Raw genomic sequence first — 11,355 nt, 5'->3', positions numbered from 1 at the left:
TGAACCGATCTCGAGTATCTCGTGTACAGCTTGGCTCGTTTACACCCCTAATTTTGATTCGTCAACAGGGTTTTGATAGATAGCGATTCATCGTATGTTAGTTTGTGGTTTTAATCGTAGGAACACGAAGAATTTTCTAGTAGAATTGACTACTTAGATAAGACCATTAGAATTTAGAATTCTATTTGCTTATTAAATCGAAACATGATAAAGTCGCCAAACCTTATTTCTTCATTTGTTGAATTTAAAAATATAAAAAAATGTTGGCATGTAATCATGTATAAATATTTGTTGATCATGTGGATACATAATCCGAAACGAATTTCATGTTGGAGTAGTGTTTAGCATGGAATATATGTTATTATTATTTTATATTCACTTATAAGATCTCTATACAGCTCATTCTAAATGTAAAATGTCAACGCTTGGCCCACAACATTTTGATAATCAATTGGAATGCAAGGTGTCATGTAGTCTCATTCGAATCGTTGATTCATCGGCAATTGCTTGTTAGTTCTTAGATAACAAAAATAGAAAATGCACTTTTTCATGTACATAGGCCCACAAACTTTATAAGACACATCGAATATGAGAACACATAATCTAGTAACTAGTTGTACCTATAATAATATATGAATGTTGAAAAAGTTGCAAAGACAATGATCTACTTTTTTTTCCTATGATCACACGATGGTTTATTGATTGTGTGTTTATATATATATATTAACTATACATCAACAATGACTTAGGTACTGAAGAATTGGCACTCTCTTGTTGGATCTTTCTTGTCCTAAATTGACCACATGTATTATTATTGACAAATATAATGTAATGCATACGTCAAAATTGCTTCCAGTTAAACTTTAATTTAAAAAAATTGCTTCATATATTAATAAATAATGCAGGACAAATTTTCCAGGATTATAGGGTGTAAACGAGGCAAGCTGAGTCTGAGCTTGTTTTATTACTATGAGAGCTCGAGCTTGGCTCGGTTCGAGCTTTGTTTTTAAAACTCAAGCTCGGCTCGTGAGTAGTTTATCAAGATTGAGCCTGGCTAGTTTATTTTTTATTAATTAATTTACATTAGTTTTAATTGTATTAACTATATTTTTTTTCGTTATCTTAGTTTTATAGATAATAATATTATTATTATATAAATATATGTTAAATATATTGAATAAAAGTTTTATAAATAATAGACTCGTTTAGGCTCGAGAGCCAACTTGATCACATTAAGTAAAGCCCGTGCTCAGCAAGGGCGTTGCTTTGTGGGGGCGGGAGGGGCGGCCGATCCCCTGAACTTTTCACTCAGTAGTGGAGAGTAGGTAGTTTTCGTATAGAAATTTTTGGGTATATACGTTTTTGACTCCCTGGTTTTGTAGAAATTTTTATTATATACGTATTCGACCCCCCGGTCGGAAATCTCAAGCTTCGCCACTAGTGCTCAGGCTCATTTACTAAACAATTTTAGACTCAGACTTGGGCTCGAGCCCTTTTATTCTAGGCTCGTTTTGAGCTTTTTTTTTTTTTGAGTTGACCTCACGTAAAACTCATTAGCACCTAGCCTCGTTTACACCCCTATTTGTTTATTACAAAATGCATGAGATGAAAGTTATTTAAAAATAAAAATAATAATAATATTATTATTTATTATTATTATTATTTGTTATAAAAATAGTGAAAATATATAATAACAACCACGAGGGTCGGTACCTACTGTTGACTTTACACGCAACCTACAATCACGAACCAATTCTAGTTATTAATTAAAACACACATGGCTTCCAACTTTCACACTTTCTGCCCACATGGTTTTGTTTTTGCGTTATTTAATATTATTTATTATATTCTAGAATCATTATCATGTTAAGTGGTGCTGAACTCCTTACCCTGTTCTCTTCCTCCCCTCAAATTCATCACAAAAAAAAAACTGCAACCCATTTCTCACAGTCAAACATTCTCGGATCTGAAAACAAACCCATTACACCTCCTGCATCTTACACGTGTCCCATACATATAACATATGTATAACAACATGGTTTCACACTTATGATTTATATTTCTTTTGTGCAGTTGCATTTTAAACCAACAAACAAACCTGACTAACTAGAAGATGAAGATATCAGCTTCAATTCTCACAAGTTTAATCATAATACTACAACTGTTAGCAAGAGCAAATGCTGAAGCAAGATCCCAGATCATCAAACTGTCATGTGATCTAGAACGAGAACACAATCAAACGTTGTTCATTCCAAACTTTGTTGGCATGATGGAAAGACTCCAAGCGATAATGCGCACTTCAAGTAATGGAACATCTATTGTGGGTACAGGACCTGATGGTAACTACGGCCTTGCGCAATGTTACGGCGATCTTTCTTCACAAGATTGCATATTATGCTACGCTGAAGCGCGTACGGTTCTCCCCAGTTGTTTTCCCAACAATGGTGGTCGAATTTACCTAGATGGTTGTTTTATGAGAGTGCAGAATTATAGTTTTTACCATGAGTATACCGGGCCTGATGACAGTTATGTTTGTGGTAATACGACAAGAAAGAATGTGTCGTTTCAGGATACGGTAAAGCAGGCGGTTTTGAATGCTGTAACGGATGCATCGAGAAGTAGTGAGTATTTTGGTCGGGTGCAGATGTTGGTGGCGAGTGGGAATGAGTCGGTTTATGTGTTGGCGGAGTGCTGGAGGAGTTTGAGCCCGAGTTCTTGTCGCGCGTGTTTGGATAATGCGTCGCTGTCGATAGCGAAATGTTTGCCGTGGTCTGAGGGCCGTGTGATGAATACGGGGTGTTTTATGAGGTTTTCGGATACCGATTTTCTCAATGCTGTACCGGACACAAGTAGCTACAAGAGAGGTATCAATAATGCTACTGAATCAAATTATACAAATGTTCCTGTTATTTCTTTGTTTATTTAATTTTTTAATCGCGATATAAACGGGTTGGGCTGGATAATCACATTCATATTTGCTCAGTTTTTATACCGGAATAACTAAATGCATTGGTCAAACATGATGAATCTATGGTCAAAATCCAAGTTAAAACAATTACAAGTAAAATAAGCATAATGAAATTATTAAAAGTATACCTCTCTGATGTTATTTTTTTTGTTTATGTATTTTGCAGGGAAGATAATTGCAATTGTTGTTTCGGTTGTTAGTTCCGTGTCACTTATCACAGTTGCTTCAATGATTGTTGTATATGTTTGGAAAGACAGATACATACAGAAGAAGAGAAAAGGTATAAGCCAGTCTACAATTCTACACCCTTTTCGTCGTGTTTTAAACGTATTATACATTGTTAAAACTTTAGTAACACAAATCATCTGAAGAATTCGTGTGAAAATACTAATGACTGCTCAATGTTTTAGGTTATTATGATGCCAAGAAAATGGCGAAGATGCTTAATGACAGTAGCTTAAACTTCAAATACTCCACCGTCGAGAAAGCCACAGGAAAATGGGACGAGTCTAATAAATTGGGACAAGGAGGATTTGGGACCGTCTACAAGGTTGTTACTCACAGTAGATATGGACAATTACGACCCATTAAGTTTACGTTTAATCTCTAACAGGTCAAATAGGTCAAATAAAAAAAACACGATAAAAGAAATATGTAAAAGAATATTAACACTTTTTTTTTCCTGATTTTAGACTTTTAGTAACCGGTTTAAAGTATGAGCGGAATAGAAATCAACATATATAATTTTTTTATTGATTTTAATCAATCAATCTTGTTTCAATTGATTTTATGTATCAATTGTTTATGTCATGCTATATGCAAAATCTTCTTTTGCTGGAGAAATATAAAATAAATGATATTTTTGTTAAAAATTACTTCACTGTAATAATAGTATTTATCATATTTGGCAAACTAGTTTATAAATATATTTCAACTGTTTAGACAAAGGGTCCTCTGATGGTCCAACCCGACTTGACCTGACCATTTCGACTTATAAAAATGACCCTTTTAGACTTGAACCCACTCTGACCCGTTACACAACCTGCTCATTTACCACCTCTGCTTAAATATTTTTGCAGACACATTTATATAACTAAAGCCGAACATTGAATTTCTCTCAGGGGGTTCTATCAGACGGACGAGAAATAGCGGTTAAAAGACTTTTCTTCAACAACAAATTTAGAGCAGCAGATTTTTATAACGAGGTTAACATGATCAGCAGTGTTCAACACAAAAATCTGGTCAGGCTGTTAGGATGCAGCTGTTCGGGTCCTGAAAGCATTCTTATATATGAATATCTACCCAACATGAGCCTAGACCATTTCATTTTTGGTAAGTTTAATGTTTGTCAATTATTGTGTTTCTTCATTATTGGTGTTAGATAAATAGTTTAAGCACATTGCATTGATCTGTTTTATGTTTTGCGAACTAACTTACTTATGTTATCGTCCGGAAAACTACGTACATTTTCACACGAAGTGCGGTTAAGCCCCTCAATTTTTTTTTTTTTTTTTTTTTTTTTTTTTTTTTTTGTGATTGATTAAATATCCTTGTAGTTTGTTTTCGGGTCAAACATATATAAAACAGTTTGAGGACTTAACCACTTATGGTTTTTTATACCCGAAAAACAAACTACATTGACTTGCAAAAAAATTGCTTTAGTATAATTGTCTAAGCAACCGATTCTAGACGCCTGAAAGAAGTCAACATGGTCAACAGTTACCGACACGCGGCTGCAATATATTTTGATCATTTACTGGGTCAGATTACCATAAATTAAACCCTTTTGAAACCGGTCCTCGTAAATCAAAACTTTAGAACTTTGATTATTTTGCAACTTCCTTATCAATGATTTGTAATATAATCTAATGAATGTGTAAACTTTTGTAGATGCAACAAAAGGGAGGAGCCTAAACTGGGAAAAGAGATATAACATCATCATCGGTACAGCAGAAGGCCTAGTTTATCTTCACGAAAACACCAAATGCCGGATCATTCACAGGGATATAAAAGCTGCGAATATCTTATTAGACTTAAGGCTTCGCGCTAAAATAGCTGATTTTGGTCTGGCGCGTTCTTTTCAAGATGACAAGAGTCACATAAGTACCGCAATCGCAGGAACACTGTAAATACCGTAATTGCATCTATTGAATATTCTAAAAATAGAATTTAGAAGCTAATTTGTTTATTTTTTTTTTCAACCTCAATAGAGGATATATGGCTCCGGAGTACCTAGCCCACGGTCAGCTAACGGAAAAGGCAGATGTCTATAGCTTTGGTGTTTTAGTTTTGGAGGTGGTCACTGGAATAGAAAACAACAAAAGCAAAAACACAGAATATACTGACAGCTTAGTTGCTATTGTAAGTATAATGTTTTCCCCTTCAAAAACGACTTTCGTAAATGGCAAAACAAACAGGCCAGGTTTGGGGGGGGGGGGGGTTGGCGGGACCGACAGGTTTTACTGGTTTAACAGTTTAGTTTTGACGGTTTGAACCGACATTTTATATATATTTAAAATCATTAGTTTGTGTTTGAATTCTTTAAATGATAAGAATGGTTCATGATTACCTGACATAAATAATAACTATATATTGTTAATACGAAAACGAATATGTAAATAATAAGTTGAGATGGCCAGTTCCATGTTTCAAACGGGACCGTTTGGATCTCAAACTGGTCAACTTGCTTTAACAGTTGTACTTTTTGTCACACCTAGAGTTATAATAATGACAAAAAAATGTCTTAGTATCAACTCTATTTGATTGTCATCCCTGACGTAGGAAATGCGGCCATTTTTGTCATTTAACAATTTTTACGCAAGTTTTTGTTAGAAAGTGACATGAACAAAACGGGTATGGGAATACTAATCATTTTGCGTTATTTACTGATGAAATAGGCGTGGAATCATTTCCAACAAAATAAGTGCGAAGAAATCTTCGACCCTAACTTAATGATGCGTAACAACAATAACCAAAAAGAGGCGATAAAAGCGATACAAGTAGGACTTCTTTGCACTCAAGAAGACCCGTCGTTAAGACCGTCAATGTCAACTGTACTAAAAATGTTAGCAAAAGATGATGAGCCCCTACCTCCCCCTTCTAATCCCCCTTTTATGGATGAGGATGCCATGGAACTCAATATGATCACACACAAGTTATACCAGTACTTTAACACTGATGATTCTTGTTCAATTGCTACAGTTGAAAACAGTCATTTCTTCCCTAGGTAATTAACCCTGGTTAGTTTCAAAATCAACCATCTGTGGTTAGGAAGCAAATGTCATGAGATCTTGTGTATGGAAGAAGGAAGTTCCCACTTCCCAGTTTTATTTTTATTTAATTTATTTTATTTTTTTGATCTAAAATTTTGATTTGTTTACATTTGTTCACATTAGTTGTGTACAAGATTTGTTAAAAGGGTAGTCACCTTTCTAGAGATTCATAATAAACAAATATTTTTTTGTATACTAGTACTGATGAGTATCAGACTCAAACAAGAGCAGTTAATCGGTTTGTAATGGAAATAGGTTTGAGAATTAATGAACAATGAACTGAAAATAATAAGAGCAACAGTGAGAAGGATGGGAATTTGATTGAATACGTAAGAGAATTACAAAAGAAAGATTGAAAAGGACCACTAACAATCCAGGGATATTCCCTCTCTCATTGCATGATGCAAGAGCCACTAATGTCTAACAAAATTCATAACTAACTCACATGATTATTCCCATCCTATTAATACTAACGTGTGCCCCTCTAGCCACTTTGCGTTTTACCCCTTCTTGAATAGACAATTAACTCTTTTGGACCTTCACGATTCTTATCATTGCCCTCCCCTTCAAGAGCAGTCTTGTCCCCAAGACTGAATTCCGGAAACTGGAGCTTAATCCAATCAGCATCTTCCCAGGAGGCCTCATCCACCTGTTGACCCACCCAATGTACTAACCATTGTTCCACCGAATCTGACCCGTCCCGAATGACACGAGTCGCCAAAACCGTTTGAGGTGCCAGATGAGGGGAGTCAGCCATGTCCAATTCTGGAGGTAACACTGTCTCACTAGGACCCGAAATGGCCTTTTTCAAAAGAGAAACATGAAAAACCGGATGTATTTTGGAAGTGGCAGGCAATAGCAGTTTGTAAGCCACTGGACCCAACTTTTCCACTATCTGAAATGGTCCAAAGAATTTTGCTGCCAACTTTTGATGAATACGGCTAGCAACAGACAACTGACGGTAAGGTTTCAATTTAACATAAACCCATTCTCCCACCGAAAACTGGACGTCCCGTCTTTTCTTGTCCGCGTGTAACTTCATAGCACCCTGGGCATTAGATAAATGAACTTTCAGTTGCTTTAGGGCCTCGTCACGGTCCTGAAGGTCTCTCGCGACCGAATCCACCCGAATTTCACCCGGAATGAACTGAAACACCGAAGGGGGACGTCGGCCATAGACGGTTTCGAAGGGGGTAACACCCGTAGAGGAATGAAAAGTGGAGTTGTACCAATACTCGGCCCATGGTAACCAAACAGACCAGGTCTTGGGCTGATCAACAGCAAAACATCGTAAATAGGATTCCAAACACCGATTAATTACCTCCGTTTGACCGTCGGATTCTGGATGGTAGGCTGAACTCAGTTGTAATTTAGTACCCATGGAGCGAAATATTTCTTGCCAAAACTTGCTTAAAAACAAGGGGTCCCGATCACTTACAATGGATTTTGGAATTCCATGGTGACGAATAACCTCTTTAACAAAAATCTCAGCCACGGTTTTTGCGGTGTACGGGTGTTTTAATAAAATGAAATGAGCATATTTCGATAAACGGTCCACCACCACCAAGACCACCGTAAATCCCTTCGAAGGAGGCAGCCCCACGATAAAATCCATCGACACGTCTTCCCAAATAGCTTCAGGAATTGCTAAAGGTTGTAAAAGACCCCCTGGCAGTACCGAACTTGCCTTACAACGCTGACAAATATTGCATTCCCGAATAAACTGTTTAACCGTAGCTGTCATACCTGCCCAATATACATTAGCCGCCAGTCTCCGATATGTTCGGTAGAACCCCGAATGTCCACCCGCAGCGGTGACATGGAATTCGTGTAATAAAGCAGGAATAAATTTAGAGTGGCGCGAAATAACCAAACGGTCCTGGTAAAACAGAACATCATTCTTGATTGAATACCCAAGATACTTTTCAGGCGTCACTTTGAGTTTTGCCATTAAGGTCTGAATATTAGAAGCTTGTTTGGCCTCCTCAATAAGCAAAGCACCGTGTAGCCAAATAGGAGCAGAAACTGCCTGTAAAAACTGACCAGAATCAGCACGACGGGACAGGGCATCTGCTGCCCGGTTCTCCCGACCGGGTTTGTATTGGATGTCGAAATCATAACCCAAGAGTTTAACCACCCAATTCTGTTGATCGTAAGTAGAAACACGCTGTTGTAATAAAAATTTCAAACTCTTTTGATCCGTACACACCGTGAACTTGGAACCCAACAAATAAGGCCGCCAATGTTGGACCGCCAAGACTAAAGCCATTAATTCCCGTTCATAAGCCGATTTTGATAAATTGCGATCGCTTAACGCTTTGCTAAAATAGGCAATAGGTTTATTGAGCTGCATAAGAACCGCACCAATCCCACAACCCGAGGCATCACATTCCACAACAAACGGAAGAGAAAAGTCGGGTAAAGATAATACCGGAGCTGAAGTTAAGGCCTGCTTCAGTTTCTCAAAGGCTGCTTGAGCCACCGGGGTCCAACTAAAAGCATCTTTCTTTGTGAGATCAGTTAACGGACGGGCAATACTTCCGTAATCTTTAACGAATTTACGATAATATCCGGTCAAACCTAAAAATCCACGGAGAGCTTTCAACGTTGTGGGGGTCGGCCAATCAACAACCGATGCCACTTTTGCTGGATCCATAGTGACCCCTTGACCAGAGATTATATGACCCAAGTAATCAATCGACCGTTGACCCATACTACACTTGCCCGGATTAGCTTTGAAACGATGAAATAATAAAATGTCAAAAACCTCCTTTAAATCAGCCAAGTGAGTCTCCCAAGTAGGACTGTGGATCAAGATATCATCAAAAAATATGACAACTTTGTGACGTAGAAGAGGCCGGAAAATATCATTCATCACCGCTTGAAAGGTAGCCGGGGCGTTCATAAGGCCGAACGGCATGACCAAGTACTCATAGTGTCCATCGTGAGTACGAAAAGCGGTCATCTCAATGCTATCAGGACACATACGAATCTGATTATAACCTGCCTTGAGGTCCAATTTAGAGAAAAAGGTGGAACCATGTAATTCATCAAGCAATTCATCGATCACCGGGATCGGATACTTATTAGGAATTGTGGCGTTGTTTAGGGCGCGATAATCAACACACATGCGCCATGAGTCATCTTTTTTTCGAACCAATATGACCGGACTTGAAAAAGCACTCGTACTCGGTCTAATCAGCCCCATATTTAACAACTCCTGAACCTGACGTTCGATTTCTGTCTTTTGAACGTGAGGGTAACGGTAAGGGCGGACACATATGGGAGCAGAACTGGACAACCGAATGCTGTGATCATGAGTACGGCTTGGAGGAAGAGACGAGGGTGGTTGAAAAATCTCTTCGAACTGCTGCAATAAGGAAGTCAAAGTGGTTTGTTGTTGAGTGGTTAACATGGGTGAAATTGAGGGAAGTGAAGTGTCTACCGACGAAGTAACCGTAATTCCATCCATTGATAACCATTGATGCAAGGCTGAAAAGGAAGATTGACCAGAATGAACTCCGTGTAACTGCACTGACACTCCCTGATGTATAAATCGCATCCAAGAATGTTGCCAGTCATGGACCACCTCACCCAAGGACTTTAACCATTCTAGACCCAGAATAAAATCCAAAGACCCGGTATCGAACACCAACGCATTCACCGAAAACGAACAAGGACCAATAATAATCGGCAACGCAACACATCTTTCATAAACAGAAACGAAATGCCCATCACCAAGTTTAATATTTATACCTCTGAATTTCGACGAAGATAAACCCATAGCCGACACTAAACGTTGTGAAATGAAATTATGAGACGCCCCACTGTCAACCAGCATAGAGATTGGAAAACCCATCAACATACCCTCCAATTTCATAGTAGTAGACGATGCTTGGGCAGCCACCGTTCCAGCAAACTCCAAGGCATTACAAGTACCCACCGTGCAATCCGAATCGGTCTCGTGTGTAGGAGAAGTATCCTGTAGTAAGGCGCATTGTTCTCCAATGGGAAAATCATCTTCATCATCTCCCAAGAGCAAGACGCGTAACCGACCCTCAGGACACTTATGAGTTGGTCCATATTGTTGACCACAACGAAAACAGAGTCCCTTCTTACGCCGGTCCTCCCACTCGGTTCGAGAGAGAGAACGGATACCTCTATCACGGGGAGATGACTGACCCATATCGGCCACTGGAGAAGATGATTTAGGGTTTCCCAAGAAACGGGGGGAGTCCAATTTGGGAGTCACGTTCTTATCACTGGGTCTGGTAACAAAATTGGATCTAGAATCTGAACGGCCCATACCCGACGGCCCTTCTTTTGGCCCAAACGATGGAGCCTATTAGGGTTTAGATAACGGAAACGGCCCAAAGCCTCCTGACCCGAGTCTGGTCGAAGCATCAGTTCGACGTCCTTCGCTAAGTACATCGCGTCCAGACGAGAATGAGGACGATGAAGACGGACCCACTTCTTCACATCGTCTTTTAAACCTGCCACAAAGTAACCTATCGTCTGTGATTCCGGTAGTCGGGGAACAAGGGAGAGAAGGTACTCAAAATCATCAATGTAATCATAGATTGAGTCCCCCTGTTTAATCGTCGCCAACTGTTCATACGGGTTCTGGATTTCTAATCCACTGAACCTCTGAAGCAATTCCGATTGAAAATCCGGCCACGAGATGGTCGGATGCACCTGAGTAATTATGGTGAACCAGTGTTGTGCAACCCCAATCATACTCAAGCGAGCCAAACGTAATCGACCTTCATCAGGTGTATTGTTCAAATCGAAATATAGATCTGCTTTTTGAATCCATCCTTGCGGATCAAAACCAGAAAATTCAGGAAGTTTTACCTTCTTAACCGCCCAAGGAAGTGATGTTGATGAATCGGACGGTCCCAAACTAGATCCGGCACCAACAACGGCGGAGCCACCACCGGAAACTCCTGAATCCGGCGAACCGGACCCCACTTTCTTATCCTGCTTCGCCATCCACGTCAAAACCACCTTCCTAAACTCGCCGGACTCTGCTCGTTCCATCTCCAGAGACTGTAGCGAACTACCCATCGCCTGTAACGACCCACGAATGTCAGTCACATCTGACTGTAACTGTTT

The 11,355-nt window shown here is 39.1% G+C and overlaps 1 protein-coding gene across 1 annotated transcript; it reads left to right on the top strand.

Moving 5' to 3' along the window:
• Nucleotides 1–1,893: 1,893 nt before the first annotated feature.
• LOC110895072 (cysteine-rich receptor-like protein kinase 2) lies at nt 1,894–6,333 on the top strand. The gene is made up of 7 exons (XM_022142339.2): nt 1,894–2,864; nt 3,135–3,248; nt 3,379–3,518; nt 4,090–4,300; nt 4,859–5,093; nt 5,179–5,329; nt 5,866–6,333. Exons 1-7 carry the CDS (start codon nt 2,114–2,116, stop codon nt 6,196–6,198), a joined length of 1,935 nt encoding a protein of 644 aa, XP_021998031.1. The 5' UTR covers nt 1,894–2,113; the 3' UTR covers nt 6,199–6,333.
• Nucleotides 6,334–11,355: the final 5,022 nt, after the last annotated feature.

Source organism: Helianthus annuus, chromosome 12 (assembly GCF_002127325.2).
Source record: "Helianthus annuus cultivar XRQ/B chromosome 12, HanXRQr2.0-SUNRISE, whole genome shotgun sequence".
In the NCBI taxonomy this organism is placed as follows: Eukaryota; Viridiplantae; Streptophyta; class Magnoliopsida; order Asterales; family Asteraceae; genus Helianthus; species Helianthus annuus.
Note: the sequence above shows the minus strand (reverse complement) of the source record. Positions and strands in the feature narration are given on the sequence as shown.

Excerpts from the sequence above, each read along its gene's own strand:
- LOC110895072 (XM_022142339.2), top strand. The coding sequence starts at position 2,114 with ATGAAGATATCAGCTTCAATTCTCACAAGTTTAATCATAATACTACAA. Across the intron at positions 3,249-3,378 it reads CATACAGAAGAAGAGAAAAG|GTTATTATGATGCCAAGAAA; the intron begins GTATAAGCCAGT and ends TCAATGTTTTAG. Across the intron at positions 5,330-5,865 it reads CTGACAGCTTAGTTGCTATT|GCGTGGAATCATTTCCAACA; the intron begins GTAAGTATAATG and ends CTGATGAAATAG.